At 36.4% G+C, this 18,607-nt stretch overlaps 2 protein-coding genes across 3 annotated transcripts; both read left to right on the top strand.

Moving 5' to 3' along the window:
* Positions 1 to 6,163: 6,163 nt before the first annotated feature.
* On the top strand, positions 6,164 to 11,730 carry LOC112512028. 2 transcript variants are annotated; one of them, XM_025117813.1, is made up of 3 exons: positions 6,164 to 6,308; positions 9,573 to 10,657; positions 11,387 to 11,730. In XM_025117813.1, the coding sequence occupies exon 2, from the start codon at positions 9,594 to 9,596 to the stop codon at positions 10,647 to 10,649; it is 1,056 nt and encodes a 351-aa protein (XP_024973581.1). In that variant the 5' UTR covers positions 6,164 to 6,308; positions 9,573 to 9,593; the 3' UTR covers positions 10,650 to 10,657; positions 11,387 to 11,730. The 2 variants fall into 2 exon arrangements, with proteins under 2 accessions (XP_024973581.1, XP_024973580.1); XM_025117812.1 differs by having other exon boundaries at positions 6,181 to 6,308; positions 9,586 to 10,657.
* Positions 11,731 to 13,275: 1,545 nt separating this feature from the next.
* LOC112512686 (thioredoxin-like protein 4B) lies at positions 13,276 to 18,505 on the top strand. The gene is made up of 5 exons (XM_025118774.1): positions 13,276 to 13,472; positions 13,548 to 13,705; positions 16,118 to 16,184; positions 17,213 to 17,316; positions 18,174 to 18,505. Exons 1-4 carry the CDS (start codon positions 13,341 to 13,343, stop codon positions 17,309 to 17,311), a joined length of 456 nt encoding a protein of 151 aa, XP_024974542.1. The 5' UTR covers positions 13,276 to 13,340; the 3' UTR covers positions 17,312 to 17,316; positions 18,174 to 18,505.
* Positions 18,506 to 18,607: the final 102 nt, after the last annotated feature.

Raw genomic sequence — 18,607 nt, 5'->3', positions numbered from 1 at the left:
TTGAATTAAAACAATTACACATAAAACAAAAACTTTTAAATAGTTCATTTAATACTAATATTGATACATTTTTTTCAAATTTATATTTCGTTCAAAAATAAAAATATTATCGTTTTCTAAAACCATGTAAAAACGTACTATATCGACAGAAAACATGAATAAAATTAAACATTAAAATCGATATGTATCTCACTGCATTACACGAGTACTCTTTTAGTGATTGCTAAAAGATTTTGTAATGGTTTTCTAATTAAGAAATTGTAAATATGATTTCTTAATGGAAAATTTATATTTTTGGTAATCGTTAATATCAAAATCAATATTGTTTGTTGACGTGCCACTAAACGATATTAGAAGGAAAGTGCTAATGGCACCCGTTAACATGGTGTTGAATGTTTTGGAAATTTGAATCATTTTAACTCATGTTTTATTCATTTTCAAAGAGTTTTGAAGAGTCTGGCGGAGTCAAATTGTATCCAAAAGCTACATTTTCTCCATTCTGGAGAATCTGTCGGAGATGTTCCCAAAGAAAGAAAAAGCATGGGGTGTTTTGGAGGTATTAGTGCTATCTGAAGCATATATGCARGGACCGAGCTTTTTTGGGTCAAAGTCCGAACATTCTAAGTTTGTTCTCGATAAGTAAAAAAAGGTACACGACTTTTAAGATATGAGTAAGGTCGAGCTTTGGAATTGGGAAAAAAACGCCTTAATGCATTTTTTGGGCCGGACATGGCCCAAATTTTCCCYCTCATTAGGCTTTCAGGATTGACTTGGACCTGACTTCGGGCTTACTATTGGCCAAGCTGACAGGGTCGTGATTGATGTTTGGACTTTTTTGTACGTCTCCATTCACAAGAGCGAAACAACAGCCAAACAAGTAGAAAACCCGACATCTCTTCGAAAGAGTGTAGCGGTTTCTTTTGGTGAAAGACCGTGGTTTATGAAAGTGTTGGGGATAAATAATAAGTAAAAACAACATAATGTACGATAAATAACTCGAAAACAAGAAGGGTAGTGTAGAATCTTAACAAATGAGTTGGTGAGCACCATCACTGTCGTGGAAAAAGCATTGTGTATGAACTCTGAAGAATGGATGYCAACAACTGATTTTTATACAATAATAACTTTGGGGTTGTTTGTTTACCTATTAATAGTTATATTAAGAGATAGCAACTGAATCGTTAAGAGACGAGTCTTGTTTGACAAAAAAAACTGACTCTTAACGGTTCTAAAACTCTCTGAATGATTTTTGTATCATGAGTCTCTTTTAACCATTAAGCACCCTAATTTCATTGTAAACAATTACCAAACAATTATACTTCATTTTATACTATATTATGAGACTTTCTTAATCATTCTAACTACTTAATCATTTTGCACCAACCCATCCAACAACTGCCAAACAACCCCTTTGTCGGTAACATCTTCAAGTAATATTTATCATCGGTATTAACATGTCAACCCAACTCAAACCGTAGGGATTTTGGGTTCAGTTGAGATTTTTCAATCCGTAGTTTTTGGGTTGAGTTGTCTAAATGTCACAAATTTTCCAACATAACCCACACGTAACTCGACATAAAGTAAAAGAATGATGGACTTCTTTAAAGTAACATGTAAACACCGGGTTGGAATGAAATGTTTATTTTATCAAATAAGTCGTAACGTTTTTTTTTATAAATAAAAATAGCCGAATGGACAAAAAATAAATGGTAAATTACGTTTTTCGACCCCATGGTTTGTTAAAAGTTGAATTTAATTATGGAGTTTAGAAATTACGGTTTTTATTCTTATGATTTGTAATTCATCGTTATTTTTGTTCTTATAATTTATAATTTATTATGGTTTCGGTCCTTGGTTTACGATTCTTTGTAGTTTTTAGGAATTAGTGTAGGGACGAAAATTGTAATAAATTGTAAACCATATGAATGAAAATTGTAATTTATAAACTACGAGGACGAGAATCGAAATTATTAATAAACCACAAAAACGGAAATGATAATTAATATGTCTTTATTTTACATTAACAAATATACCATCCAAAAGACCATCAAAATACAATGAGATTTGACTTAAATTGTATACCTTATAACGAGATTTTAATTAATGCAATTCATTTATTAATCTTTTGATTTAATAATTGATCAATTTTAAAAGGGCAAATTACATGGAAAAGTAATGTACTTTAACTTGATCTTTATTTGGGTAACATATTTTTWAAATTTCTATTTTGGTACATAAGATGTAAAGTTTTAAACATTTAAGTACTCGGGAAAACGGTTGAAGCATTAACTAGTTACCATGCTGATRTGACKAGTGATGTGGTATCGAACTCGGTATTATTTGTCGAAGCATTAACSGGATACCACATCAYTCGCCACATCAACATGGTAACTGGTTACCAGAGTACTTWAATGTTTAAAAMTTTACATYTTAGGTACCAAAAYGAAAGTTCTGAAAGCACGTTACCCAAAATTAGGGGTGRCAATGGGTCAGGTTGGGTTGGRTTCRGGTTCAACCCATTTATTAMACAKGTTGAAAATCYCAAYCCAACCCAACCCAWYYMATTWAATKRRWTGRGWTKWKWYWWYYYAACCCAACCCAACCTATTGGGTTAATGRGTTGACAGCGGGTTGACCTGTTTAYGATTTTTTTAACCCAATCTGTTAAATAAATAGGTTAAACCYGGGTTGACCCATTTAATTTTAAAATTTTAAATAAAAAAAGAACTTGAGTATTTTTAACTTTTTTAAATAAAATATGGCACAACCACAAATACAACCAATTTGTTCAAAGTTTGAATAAAACACAACCACAACAAATATATTGTTCAAAATAAATTGAATTTTTTTAAATTCTAAGTAACTTGACTTCCACTTTCATCAACCCCAATTTCACTCTCATACCTAAAATCCTAAAATCATTAGTCCATCAGCAAGTGTAATTCATGCGTACAAAATAACAACTTATATGTAGCTTGTATAATTATGTCAATGAAGACGAATGATAACAATTATCTTTGAGGTATAGGTACATTGATAAAAACAAATAGCCACACCACACAAATAGGGATGGTGATTTGACCCGACTCGGTGGGGAACCCGGTTCACCCGACCCGGACGGGGACGGGRATTCCCCGCTAAACCGGGTACCGGGGCCGGGGCCGGGGATCCCCGGTTGAGGCAAGCGTTGGGGCCGGGGCCGGGTATAGTATCCCCCGACCCGCCCCGTACCCGGTATATATATAAATATTAAATATTTAATTATTTGGGCTTATGTTATATTTTAATTATTTGGGCTTATGTTGATATTTTAATTATTTGGGCTTATGTAATTGATATGTGAGAGTCCATCGTCTTCCATCAGTCCAACCCATACTCCATTGACTCCTCCATCCCTACCATCAGTCCATACTCCATCGACATCGACTCCTCCATCCCTAAAATTCCTCTCGACAGAAGACAGTCGACGACTCTCCGCTCTCGTCAACACTCCAGTCTCCACTCTCCGCTCTCGTCGACTTCGATCTCTTCTACACCATCGTCCACTCGTCCGTCGACCCTCGTGACCTCCACACTCCTGTCGGCTCACGCCTGTCACCGTCACCACTCACCAGCGTCACCGCACTCGACAGGCAACACCACAGGCCGCCTAATTCCTTAGAAAAAACTAATTAATTTTAAATTGACCGGGGGTTGACCGAAAGTTGACCGGGGCCGGGGCCGGGGACTCTGTACACAAACCGGGCCCGGGGCCGGGGCCGGGGACTCTGTACACAAACCGGGCCCGGGGCCGGGGTCACACAAATAACAAATTCAAACTTGAAAGAAATCACTAAAGTTAGATAGAGTCATAAAGTAACAAATAATTAAAGAGAAGCATGAAATTCATATGATCTATACGAAGTTTAACAACAAAATACTAAACAAACATGATCATAAAGAACTTACTCTGCTATCGTTCAACAACGGCTCAAGCCCTCAACCTCAAATCGGAAACTGAAAGTCTKAAACCAACCCAAATCTTTGATTGGAGAAGGTAGAACTCAAAAGAAGGGGAAAAGATTAATAATCGAAGCATATGAAGATTGAAGAATAGAAGGCAAAGCGTCGAGACTCATAATACTGATTAGTAATRAAGCGTATGAAGAATTGATTATTGAAGGATTGAAATCGAAGAGTCATCATGAAACTTGGGCCAATTTATTTAAGAAGAAACAAAATAAAAAATTAAATAGATATAATATTAAGAATAAAATAAATTTATATAATATTTTAAGTGAGTTGAAAACAGGTTGAAACGGGTTGAAAACATGTCAAAAAATTCAACCCAATCCAACCCATTTATTTAAATGGGTTAGATGGGTTGACCAATTTATTTAAATGGGTTGAAAATCTCAACCCAACCTGCTAATTTTGGATTGGGTTAATGGGTGGGTCATTTTTTGCCACCCTTACCCAAAATAAGAATCAAGTTAAGGTACATTACTTTTTCATGCAATCTGTCCACTTTAAAATTATTGATGATGTAGATGATATATTGTCAATTAATATTTCGGTTTGTCCTAAAATAAGTATCAAATTCTAAAAGTAAATATTTATTTTTCTATCTACCCTTAATTATAAGACGGATAAAATATCTATTTACATTTTTAAGGGTATAATTGTCTTTCGTTAATTAAAAAGTGTGATGATTATATATTCATAAAACTATGTGTTATTTTCATTGTGAACATTTATTTTAGGATGAAATGAGTAATTTCTTATTAAATGTATAATTTATCACGTAAAAATGAGTAATAAACCAAATAGATTCGAAACAATATTCACACATATTTTTAACCTCGTGGGATTAATTCAATCGACGATAAGATTTGGGTTTTTGGGGATCTTTTTCAACGTCACCGGTTCAAGTCATTTATGGTGCATTTGATATTCAGATAGGATGGAACAATACATTATAGAACGGAATATGAAATAACATGACATGACAGTTGTTCAACGTTTAGTATGAGATGACTAGTAATATGACCAATTTACCTCTGATGAGTTGTTTATATCTTTTATGTATTTTGATTGGTTCATGTAATTTATTAAATTACAATAAAATAAATATTTTTTTTATAACAAAATATATCAGTATAAAGTTTTCGTCAAGACAATTAGAATGAAACCAAAATATGAAGTTTGTTAACTTCCATTTTTTATTTTATACTATATATATATATATAATAAATTACATAAATTAACCAAAATATAAAAAAACATATACTAATAATATTTTGATGAAAGTAAAGTGAAAGTTTAAAAAATATAATATATAATAAATAAAATTTAAAGAAATGATAAGTTGTAAAAATGATGTTTTATTCAAAAAGGTATATTGGTAAAACATAGGTTTGTTCCTACTTGTTCCATGGGATGGAGTCAGGACACGTCTGTTTCATTTTGTTTCACTCTCGTTTTGTCTGTTTCACATAAAAGTCATATCAAACATGAAACAATAATTCATATTATGTTTTGTTAGTGTATCAAACGCACCCTGATTTTTTTAAGTGTTCTATGAAACCCCTGAAATTATTCAAGGTATGAACAAAATGATCCAAACACATATCGTAAAAAAAATCAGACATTTTATTGTAGGTAAAATGAGAATTGATATAAATCATGAATAAAAGGAAAAAGCAAATTCCATGAAAATGTAACGTACTTTAACTTTATTCATATTTTAGGTAACGCCCAATTTTAAAGCTTCCATTTTGGTACTTAAAATGTAAGTATCTGGGTAACTGGTTGAAGCATTAACTGATTACCACGCTGATGTGGCGAGTGATGTGGTATCCAACTCAATATTATTTGCTATTCAACTCAATTTCATCTCTTCACTCGTCATACCAGCATGATAATCGTTTAATACTTCCACCTGTTACCTTGGTACTTAAATGTTTAAAATTTTACATCTCAGGTAGCAAAATGATAGTTTTAAAAATATATTATCTAAAATAAAAATCAAATTAAAATACATTATTTTTTTCATATAATTTATCCAAAAGGAAATAAAAGAAATTAACATGTAAACAATGTGGGAAATAAAATGCTTTTTTTTTTAAATATATTTTCTACTCATTTATCTTTTTTTGGTGAGATTAGTATAAACGATGACACCACCATTGAAACTCTTCTCCAATATTCGCTCCCCTTTTCTCATCGATCGAAAATTGACTCCGAATTTGTTTGATTGTTTGTAAAATTTCAGCCAAATCTTCAATCGAAAACGCATACATGAAGAACAACTCATGACGTTATCCAATTGTAATTTCGAACCTCCATTCTTTACCTTTAATTTCGGATTATCTTCGATTATGTGTTGATCTGGTTTTGTTCCTCTGTATAATCTGTTGATGTTAGCATTAGTTGATCATCTTTATTTGCAATTTCAGTTTGGTTCATTGAAAAATTATTGAGATTGGTAGAACTTCAATTGTTTGCTAGGGTTAGGGTTTCTGTCAGATGAATTGCTATAATTTGTAGTTTTAAACGATCTGATGAATTMTAGTCTGATTTTCTTCATTAAGAGCACAAAATTTATGTAATTGTGTGATGGTTTTCTTAAGTGAATATTGTTTAATAATATTGTTGATGWGTGATTTAGGAGTTGTAAACCATAGATAAGCTGATACTCCATTTTTTTTTCAATAAAAACAATACACCATTTTGTGTATSTTCCGTGAGACAAGGGATATGGAAATGTGAGGGCGAAGTCACTTGGATAGGTGGTTTAATCGTTTGAGTGATGTTGTGTTGTTGTAAGGGTACTAAGTCACTTGCATACCGATATTAGTCCAGACAGAAGGCTGTTTCCAGTCTGGTTCTTGAACTCATATTATTAAAACCCTGTTATAGCTTTTGGTTTATAAGTTGGAATGTTATGCACATGATGACTGTTGCTTTCTATTCGGTGGTACAACTGTAGGTGTGAGACTGTGAGCATTCATCGGGTTTTGTTATTCAAGGTAGATTTGAAACCATTAGTTTTCTTCGGTTTCAAGGCAGTGCTCTTCCTCAATTTAGCCCTCACAAAACATACACAAAGTGGTCTATCATCTTTAGGAAAAATGGAGTATCGACTTGTTTATAGTTTATAACCCCTAAATCTCTGCTCAACAATATTAGGCAGTATTCATTTAAGAAAGTTATCATACAATCATGTAAATCTTTTGCATTTAACGGAGGAAATCATGCCATAATTCAACACATTGTTTAACATTGTAAATTATAACAATTAATCTAATAAAAACCTCACCCCTAAACATTAAATTCAATTTGTACTAATCTCAATAATTTGTCGAGGAACCAACACTGAAATTACATCTAAAGACGATCAACTAATGCCAATATCCATAGATTGTACAAGTATTTATTTGATGCATTGAACTATTGAGTGACAACCGCTTTCCAAGATACAATAAGGTCAATTAAAGATTTAAAGCATAATAATTTTGATAAACCGGTTAAGATTATTGTAAAGACCATTCTCAAATTGCATTTTCTTGGTGAGTATAAATATATGAACAAATCACTCACTGTTTCAAATTATAATTGTATGATCCTGTTCATCATTTCTTTCTATTTGAGATATCCTTTTCATTTTGCATCCTCCTGGGGCATTGTTATTATGGAGTATTTTATCAGATGTTTGGCTTTTGGGTTAACATATTATATGTGTTATTTGACACTGCCTATATTAACTTGTACAATTTGTATATGTGGGTTATTCTGGGCCTTCTCGTTTTAGTTACTAGTTGTTATCGATTCATAGTTTCACCAACTAGTTTTAGCAAACATGTTGCTATCTAATATACGCATTTGATTTAGCAAAAGAAGGGGAACACCATGTAATTGTGGTTGAGGTGTTATATTTGGTACTTTTTTTGGTAATCGTGGGTGTCTGKGCCAACTTTCGCACGCATCTAGACTAATCCCATGGGGACAGAAAATATCAGCCAGGAAAATCCCTGATGGCTCTAAAGATATCAGCCAGGAGAATCCCCAGTTGCCCTGAAGAAGGTCCCAGTGTCCCTAAGGAGACTCGAACCGACTCTATGGGGAGGAGCCTTGAGGGAATGCCTTTATTTGCTGGTTGAACCGACACTTTTTAGCATGATCATAGATTGTTTTGATAGTTCATTGCCTTCTTCAAGCTTAAACTAAATCCAATTTGTTTGAAAGCATAATTGCGTTCATCGTTCTTATTAGATTCTCATTTTTTTGAAGACATAAACAAATATATGATAAGATTAGGAGTTGAATGCATATCCGTTTATATCTCGTTCGTTTTATTTGGATGCTGCCTTTTTTTAGTTTGTTACCATTTTATGCCAAATAATCGTGGTTCCATTTTTTGGTTCATCTTCATTTTCAGTTCGGTATAACAGGACCCGACTTTCTTGGTTGATTTTATTACTGGTCTGACCTACATGTTTAAGTTTCTWTATTCATTAGTTTCTACTTGTATAACATGTTTTACTTGATTACATCGTCTGTTTGCACACCATTGCATTCTACACACACCATGAATCGTTTTTTTACATGTTATATTTCCCGATAACCTATTATATCACCTATTTACCTATATATTTTTTGTAGTATATAATATTTATATATGGAAAAATGAATTTGCATACCCTCCTCGCCTTTAGTGAGGTTTGAACTCTTGACCTTTTATGAGACTGGTCTCTGCCAATAACCTGGATACTGCCAGCCCAAAGACCATTTGGTAATGGGAAATTGACCAGAATAACCCCCAACAAACTTCACTTTTTAGCCACTTCTKTAAGGGAATTCTCATTTTAGCCCGAGTTTATGCAAATGCCTTGCKCATTTGTGTTAAGCCTATTCTCGGATTCAAAAAAAGGAAAAAAAGATCTTTATGCAAATTCCACATTTGTGTAAGGATCCCTATTTGTGTAAAGAATTTCTTTTTTTCTTAATCTGGAAACAGGCTTTATACCAATGCATAAGACATTTGTGAAAACTCGGGCTAAAATAGRAATTTGGTTCTAAAAATGGCTAAAAAGTGAATTTGGTTGGAAAGATTGGCTATTTTGGTCAATTTCCCTTTGGTAATTGCCTGCTTGCACACATCTTTGCGTCGTGCACGAGCCGGGGTCTTCACAAAAACAGCCTCCCGATCCTCGTGGTTGAGGTAAGGTCTGCATACATCCTACTCCTCCCAAACCCTACTTTTAGTTGGGATTTACTGGGTTCGTTTGGTTTTGTTTCGTTGTTGCTTTTTTATATTCATTGTGGTTCTTATTAATGGTTATTTAGCGAAATGACCTCCTAAAAAGTACTTTTTAAATCGATGACCTTTTGACAAGTTTTTAGGCATTCTTCTGTATGGAAGTGACATTCTTCTGTCAAGCAGTGACATTCTCAAATTTGTCAGGAAAAACCCTGGAGGGTCATTTAACCAAAGGATCCTTCTTATTAATAGTTGTAACCGAGTTTTTTTCCTTTTCATTTAATTTGCTTATGGTTGATCATCTGGTTTCTTCTCATTTCGATATTTTTAAGTACCGTATTACAGTGAAGTCGATGGCTAGTAGAAAACGGAGAATCCATAATGATGCCGAAATTAGTGCACTCCACAAGGAATGGGATGAAATTTCTTGCCCGATATGCATGGACCACCCGCACAATGCCGTTCTTATCATGTGCAGTTCTCATGGGAACGGCTGCCGATCGTTCATTTGTGACACAAGTTACCGGCACTCGAATTGTTTGGATCGGTTCAAGAAACTCGTACCCGATAGCAACGATAGCATTCCGACTCCCGCTAGTTTGTTACCGGAAAACGATAACTCAATTGAAGCTGATGGAAATCATGAATCAATCGAACCAGATGCAATTGTGGAATTTGCTGGTGGACCGTTAGGAACTGGAGATTCCGATCATACGTCAAGTTCGAGCTCGAGTTCGAGTTTGAAATGCCCGTTGTGTCGGGGAAGTGTATCGGGATGGGAGGTTGTGGAGGAGGCTCGGCAGTATCTGAATTTGAAATCCCGAAGTTGTTCTCAGGAATCGTGTTCATTTTCCGGCAATTACCGAGAACTTCGTCGGCATGCTAGGCGGGCCCACCCGACCGCCCGACCGTCTGATGTGGACCCGTTACGTGAACGAGCTTGGAGGCGGCTCGAGCACCAGAGGGAATACGGTGATATAGTCAGCGCGATTCGGTCAGCCATGCCGGGTGCGGTTGTTTTTGGGGACTATGCAATCGAGAACGGAGATAACCGGCTAGCCGGTGGTGATAATAGGGAGAGGGGTGGAGGTGAAGGCGGCAACAACGGACACTGGTGGACTGCGTTTTTCTTGTTTCAGATGATCGGGTCGATGGAAACGTCGCCTCCTGCCGACAGGAGGGGTGGCGGCAGGCCACGGGTTCCAACACGACACCGCCGTCGGCGGCTGTTGTGGGGGGAAAGCTTGTTGGGTTTACAAGATGATGAAGAGGAAGATGAGAGCGACGATGATCCATTTGGGCTGAATTTGGCGACGACTGATAACGATGAAGATCGTCATACTTCCGAGAACCCAAGGAGGCGTAGGCGCAGATTGACTCGATACAGATCAGATGAAGATCRGTCGTGAAAAATCCGGTAGCCTTTCCCTGCTCGTGAATATTAGGCAGGTTTATTTGAGCACCGTAAATAAAGAAGCGTGAAAACCAATTATTCATGATTTAATGAAAATGCATGATATTTATAATGAATATTTAGGTATATTCATTATGAATAATTTATGAATAGCTGGTTCTCACGGCTCCTAAATGAACCTTCGAAAACTTCTTTTTGAAAAGACTTTATGATCTTTTACGACAAAAATACCCTCGTAAGGTAAAGTGAGAAACAAATATAAAGGGTATATTTGTAAAAAAACGACGTCTTTCTTTTCCTTTATCTCCGGTTCACGAACATGAAAAATTGTTTTCTTTCCATTATGTCTCTTTTGAGAAGACAAATAAAAAAACTAAGGGCCGTTTACCAAATGCTTATCGGGTAAGCACTTACCTACAAGAGATATCATCCTCACTTACCTTATCGTGTAACATTCTCGACTATCAAAATGGATTGMTGGAAAGCGTCTTAAACCCTGGTAAGCACTTACTGGGTAAGATTCTCGGTTCTTTCAATGCTCAATCGGTAAGGCAAGTGATTTCAGTAAGCGYTTACCCGGTAAGTCTGTAGTTAAAAACCCTAACTTTCCGTTCCTTTCCATCCCTTTCTTTTCTTTTCTTTCCAAATACGAAAATACACTATAATACTCTATGCGGAAACCATTTAAAAATCCCTAATCCTCTTCGTATTGTTTTTGTTGCTTTTACGCAGATAAAGAAAACCGGGGCCATCCGTTTGGCAGCACGAGTGGAGAAATCGATTGATCGATCATGGAATTTGAATTGGAAGCCGGAGTCGTTTTTCGTTTAAAAAGATGAAGAAAGAAGCAATGGTTATGTTGTTAGCGTTGACAATCTGTTTGGGTTTGGGGTGGTTAAGAGGCATTTCTGTTGGATTTTGTCACAGGGTGGTTCCTAGGAATAGGATGGGTGCTGGGTGCATTTGCTTTTTTATGTGCTTGTTTAAATACAACCATTTTATGCGAAGGGTTTCATGAAACATTTGAATTAATGTATTTCCAATGGAACTTTAATCTATACATGGGTTCAGGGTCTGAGGATTCATTTGTATRATAYKTAYATGTGCATATAAGTAATTTGTCGAGTATGTATATGTGCATTAAAACCTGGAAACACCTTTTAATACCTACATGCACATGTACATGTCGTACAGATGAATGGTTACGACGTCCATGATTAGTTATAAGTTTTATGGAATTTCAAGGGCCCATAACTACTGAGTTATGTTGTAGACTGATTTTTCTTTTTAAATTTCAAAATTTTATTGAATTTTTTCAAAATTTCATCTACTTAAATGCATTAATTGAAGTTTCAATACTCGTAATTATAAAAACACGAATAATATTTTTGCGTAATTTTTTTTATTTTGAACACTTTTTAGAACAGGGACGGACCCAACCGCCCACTGGGACCGCAACCGGTTACTGGACCTAAGGTTAGTACTAGAATCTTTGGTCAGGATCGGGAACAAGACCTGTCGACCTAGTTTTAAATGGACYAACCTGAACCTGTCTAGTTCGACTRTTGACCTTCACTTCACATACTGRTCCTYATCTTAGCCCTCTCCTTCCATTCTCTATTCTCCACCTTGGGACTCATATGTGAAGCTTTATATGAAGCTACACAACTTCATCCTTTCAACAAGTTTTCTACATTTTGATCAAAGTCTTTTGAACGATTTTTTAGATCCTTTTTCCTTTAAAATTGACAATTCATTGTTTTCACCCTGTTAAACTATCTCCATCAATGGTTTACCATTAAGTATGGATGACTAAAGCAAATAGTGAATTGTAACCAAAAAACGAAAATATCARTAAATTGTAAATCCTGGAAACTAAAATMACAATGACTTACAAACCTCAAAGGACAAAAACTACAAGAAGTTATAACCACRAGGACTAAAATCATAATTTYAAAAGAATAGGGACTAAAATAGCAATTTTAACAAACCACAAGGACAAAACATGTAGTTTACTCAAAAAAATTGAGAACGCATTTTCATCAACATGCATGGCTAGGGTGTGAACGAATCTAGCTTTTAATGAATCACTCTGAGTTCGAAGTCGTTTATTTTGAGCTCGAACTTAATAATTCTCGAGCTCTAGTCGATCTTGTACACAAAATAGAACTTGTTTAACTTAATGAGTCGAGCTTCACAAAACCAATGCTTGAGTGCGCTTGTTCGAAAGCTCGGTTTAAAGTTTTCGAGCCATTCGAACATATACTTTTTTGAACCAAACACGCTCATAAATAATAAAATAAAAATACAAAAATTATCAATCTCGAGTCAATACACGATTTAATTGATTACGAGTACAAGACCATAAATAAGTATTGAGCTCGAGTTTGATAACTCAATAAAATTCGAGTTGAAGTCTTACATTGAAAAAGTTATTTGAGCTCGAGCATTGTATAATCTTTTCAAGACAGCTCGAATAACCTACTACTCGACTCGATTGAGTCGACTCGTATACATCCCAAGGCACAACGAGCCTGTCAAACACCCCCTTTCGAAGTAACCAAACTTTTACGACTCGAGTCGACTCGTTTACATCCCAAGGCGCAACGAGCATGTCAAACACCCCCTTTCGAAGTAACCAACTTTTACGCCTAAGGTTTAGACGCAGAGAGGCGTGGGGGGAAAGATGAGCTACCTACTGAGAACCTTGAAGAAGAAGGAGGAGGTCGATTCCATTATCAGAGACACCATCGATAAGCTTCTCGTTCTTCGATTCGGCAGATCTTCCGATTCCGTTTGTCTTCAACTCGATGATATCGTACGCACTCAAATTCAATTTTCTAGGGTTCGTATCCTTCAATCGATCTTCGTTTCTTAATTGAATTTTTGGCAGCTTTCGAAATCAGAACGAGAGGTATCGAAGTTCGCAATCATAGCATTAGTGGATGTTGATTCGGAGGAAATTCAAGTTTATACCAAGTATTTTGACATCACATTCATCCCTTCAACGATTTTCTTCTTTAATGCTCATCATATGAAGATGGATTCTGGGTAATCATCTCAATCTTATTTGATTACTGTATCTGCATTCCTGTTTTGGGTTTTTGTGTTTCTGAATCTTATGGTTCACAAGTTCTCTATTTTGTACTTTCAAAGGGTATTTCAGATATGTAACCATTAGGGCATCCAACAGGTAACACTGAGGGGCCTTTTATACTTACAGGTAAGATTTTAGCCCATCAAAACGACATCGTATGCAACAATTTACCCGGTAAACACTAACCATGTTAAGAGTGGTTGCCCACTTACCGGGTAAGGTACTCGGTCCTTGCCTTCGCTGTTTTGATCGTATGCAACAATTTACCCGGTAAACGTTAACCATGGTAAGAGTCCCTCACCCTCACTTACCGGGTAAAATACTCGGTCCTTGCCCTCTTACCAGATAAGATTCTTGATACTTGCCATATTCATCCGGTAAGGGGTTGTTTGTTCACCTCTTAATAGTTCTATTAAGAGGCAGCCCCTGAATCGTTAAAATGTGACTTGTTTGGCAAAAAAAGCCTGCCTTAAATGGTTCTAAAACTCTTTGAATGATTTTGTATCTTGTGCCTCCCTTAATCATTAAGCACCCTAATTTCATCGTAAACAATTACCAAACAATTATATTTCATTTTGCACTATATCATGAGAGCCTTTTAATCATTTTGACCACTTAATCATTTTACACCAAACCATTTAACAACTGCCAAACAGCTACAGCCCCTAAGGTAATATGATTTGGTCAACGCTTACCTAGCTTATTAGATGGGCATGACAAAGATCGAGAATCTTACTTGATAAGAGCGATAACTAGGACCCGATAAGTGAGAGTGACCACTCTTTCACGATAAGCGTTTACCGGATAAAAATGTTGCATAAGATATCGTTTTAATAGATTAAAATGTTACCTGATAAGTTAAATGGAAGTGTTGAATCTTACCGGTAAGCGCTTACCGGGTAAGAGTTGGGTAAATGGTCCTTAAGTGCTGTTTACCAAGCTCAAGCTCTTACTGGGTGTCACTTGCATTATCGATAATCATGGCAAGGATCAAGAATCTTATCCGGTAAGAGACATTGCAAGGACATGAATCTTACGCGGTGAGGGAGAAGACATTTACCCGGTAAGCGCTTACCGGGTAAAAGACGCTTACAACATAATCCATTTTGGTGGCCGATGATGACTTCCCCAGTAAGCATTTGGTAAACGACCTTTAAATTGTACACATTTTCATAAAAAATGTGTAAAATTCAGTGCAAACAATAACTGTTTTCTTTTTGGGTAACCATGTGTATCCGGGTCGGCTTACATGCACAGACTAATCCCGGGCAACCAAGAATGTCTTGGAGTCATCATAGAGTGAACCTCCATGGCCAAAACGGCTTTGGCAACACGTAGATTCGAACCGGGGAAGATGAGATTTCACATTACATCCCCGTGAGCCTTAATCAGTGCGCCACAGTCAATCGGCTAACAGTAATTTTTGTATTAGGAGGAAATACCATTTCTTGTTTTGGATGTAAGTACTTGACTAGATGCAAATGTTTTGATTAGTACCCAAATGCTATAAATGATTTTCAACATTGATAACGGAAAAATACTCCGTTCGTCGTAAAATTAATGTCCACAAAGAAAAAAGTTGCGGTATTAGAAATGTGTAATTATTACAGCCATCTTAATTAGGTAGAAGTGGAACGTAAACACCTACTTTTGAAAGTGAAAACTCGTATTGGGAGAAACTAAAATAGAAACATGGACACTTATTTATGTAGTAGTTAGGGGCCGTTTACCCAAACGCTTACCCGGTAAGTGCTTAACGTTAGGAGTCAATACTATAATTTATTTTATTGGGTAAGATTTGTAGTACATCAAAACGTATCATATACAAGAATTTACCCGGTAAGCGCTTACCCGGGTAAGAGTCGTCACCCTCATTTACCAGGTAAGACTCTCCATCATTATCATCGCTCTTACTGACTGGGTAAGATTCTTGGCCCTTGCCATGTTCATCCGGTGAGGAAAATTACCCGGTAAGTACTTACCGGGTAAGCGTTTAGTAAACGGCCCCTTAGACCTTGCCAATTTTCCAAAAATGGGATGTTGCAATTTTCACACAAGAAATTCTAAAATGCAATCACAGTACAGGGTTTTCACGGAAACAATCACTATATACTCTTTAAGGTAGAAGACAGGTAAACGTACATCCCACCTCCCATGACCATACTTTCGAGCGGGAAATACTGGGTTTGTTCTGTTTGGCTTTTGAATTCTAAATTGTAAATCATTACACTTTTCGTCACTCAAAGCAAGTAGTATACATATATATGGAATGATCGAGCTTGCGATGATTATTGTAGTCGATATAATCGTTTCCCATATGCTTTTCGTTCTTTCACAAACCATTTGTTGTTTTCACCCGACTCCAGGAGCGCAGATCACACGAAATGGGTAGGTGCATTTCACAGAAAACAGGATTTCATTGATGTTGTAGAGGTATGTCTTTTCTGTGTTTTCGCTATAAATCGTCAACTTTAAGATGTCATGAATCACATTTTGGAAACTGTTTACATGTACCGGCTAATATGTTCCATTTGCTGATATTTCGCACAAACTGAGGCTTTTCATGAAAACAACCGCTCTACTCTTTGGGATAGAGGTCAGGTATGCTTACATCCCACCCCCAGACCCACCCACCTGGAGGTGGGACATACTGAGCTTGGTTGGATTGGTTTTATGTTTTCACAGTAACACCACTCTACTCTTTGGGTTAGAGGCGAAATCTGCTTACATCTCACCCCGGAACCACCTCCACCTCGAGGTGGGACATTCTGAGTTTGTTTGGTTTGGTTTTATGTTCTTCACGAAAACACCGCTCTACTCTTTGGGATAGAGGCAAGGTGTGCTTAAATCTCACCCCCAGACCCACCTCGAGGTGGGACATACTGAGTTTGTTTGGTTTGGTTTGGTTTGATTTTATGTTCTTCACAAAAACACCACTCTACTCTTTGGAATAGAGGTCAGGTCTGCTTACATCCCATCCCCAGTCCCACCTCCACCTCCACCTCCAGGTGGGACATACTGAGTTTGTTTGGTTTGGTTTTATGTTCTTCATGGAAACACCGTTCTACCATTTCGGATAGAGGCAGGTCTGCTTACATCCCACCCCTAGAACCAGACCCACCTTACGGTGGAACATACTGAGTTTGTTTGGTTTGGTTTTATGTTTTCATGTGAACACCACTCTACTCTTTGGGGTAGTGGCAACGCTCAAAATGGTTTGTTTGGTTTTTATATACCGTTTTGCAGAATTTTTTAAAGAATTGTTATCTTTCTAAGACTTGTATTATTAATTAATTTTGGAGAGGATATTAGTCAAACAATAACGGAGTTTTCAGAATCATTCACGAGAAGACTCTTTTAAGTTTTCAGCGAATCCTATTCACGCTGTGTACGAGATCGAGATTTATGCATCTCGTTAGGAGGTGACGTTTATTGATACGTGACCTACGTTTGTGTTGCAGGAAATATTTAGAGGGGCCATGAAAGGCAAGTTGATAGTGAATTGCCCACTTCCTCCAGAGAGAATACCAAAGTTCCAGTTATTATATAAGGATATGTGAAGAAGGTAAATCTGCTCTATTTGATAGTGATCTTCATGGTTTCTTTCGCTGCCAATATGGGCTTCACTAAGTCGAGTTTTTAACGAGCTACTCGAGCTCGAGTCGTAGCTCGTTTAACTTAACGAGTTGAGCTCCATAACACTAATGTCAACGCGTTCGAAAGCTCGATTAAACTTTACGAGTCGAGTCGAGCCATTCGAGCATACACTTATTCGAGCCAAACATATTTATATGTTTACAAATTACATAATCAAAGCGAGTTAATGAGTTAATTGATCTCTAGTTTGAGCTCAAACCTGCTACTCGATTCCACTTGGCTCGTTTGAACCACTAGATTCACCTAGGTGTGTTTGGTAGGCAGGACAGGATGGTATAGGATAGAACAAAAACTTGTTGTCTCATATTTGGTGCAACATTATACCGGGATACAATGGGGTTGAGTGGATAAAATTGGATGTTTGTTGTCCCCAAAAATAGGTGGAACAAAGCACAAGGGTTGTGGCATAGTGGTTGAGGTCCTGATAGATGGGACCCGTTTGCGCAGGTTTGATTCCACGCGTACACAATAATTATGGCCAGTTTATTAGGGTTGATTTCTTGCAGTCATAATTTGCTGGGATTAGTCCATGTATAGCCCGGGACACCCTTAAAAAAAATAAGAACAATCACATATATGGGATAATGAGGTTGGTAAATCACTAAACTACTCATGTCAAATTAAAACCGAAAACCTTCCACAATTCTTTCAACTTTCTACTTCATTTTTTGCCCGTCCAGTCTAGTCTAGTCCTGTCTGCATACAAAACGCACTAATGTCAGTGCATGTGCCACCATTTTCTTGAGTTCTGTTTTCTTGGTGCAGTGCAAGTTCGGATGATCTTGCACCCTATCATCGTCAAGGGCGGATTTAAGAAGACCGGCTCTATCGTGCTGACACGGTGGAATCTTTTAGGCCTCTTAAAGATGCACCCGCTTTAAATTGATATGTGCTCTCTTAAGTTAAGGAAAAGTGGTTGCAGTCTATTGGTAGTGTCATTGCATGTGGCATCAGAGGTTGCAAGATTAGTTTTTTTGGTAACAACTGAAAATAAGGAAAGAAAACAACTTGTTTGTCATTTCTAATGGAACTGTATTTTTTATAATTAACGGTTGTTTTATTTTATACGAAGAGCTTATTCATTTGAGAACCCCAAATTTGTGAGATCCATGAGAAATTCTACCTTTTAAGTTTTTGTTTCATATGATTTTTTTTATCTAAGTTTAATACTTAAAGTATTGATTAACATATATTTGTTT

The sequence above is a fragment of the Cynara cardunculus genome, assembly GCF_001531365.2.
Source record: "Cynara cardunculus var. scolymus isolate 2C chromosome LG 5, CcrdV1, whole genome shotgun sequence".
NCBI lineage: Eukaryota > Viridiplantae > Streptophyta > Magnoliopsida > Asterales > Asteraceae > Cynara > Cynara cardunculus.
Note: the sequence above shows the minus strand (reverse complement) of the source record. Positions and strands in the feature narration are given on the sequence as shown.

What these genes read in the sequence shown, in the direction of transcription:
- LOC112512686 (XM_025118774.1), top strand. Translation starts at nt 13,341, where the DNA reads ATGAGCTACCTACTGAGAACCTTGAAGAAGAAGGAGGAGGTCGATTCC. An exon ending in GTCTTCAACTCGATGATATC is followed by an intron (nt 13,473 to 13,547) that starts GTACGCACTCAA and finishes AATTTTTGGCAG; the next exon opens with CTTTCGAAATCAGAACGAGA. An exon ending in CATATGAAGATGGATTCTGG is followed by an intron (nt 13,706 to 16,117) that starts GTAATCATCTCA and finishes ACCCGACTCCAG; the next exon opens with GAGCGCAGATCACACGAAAT.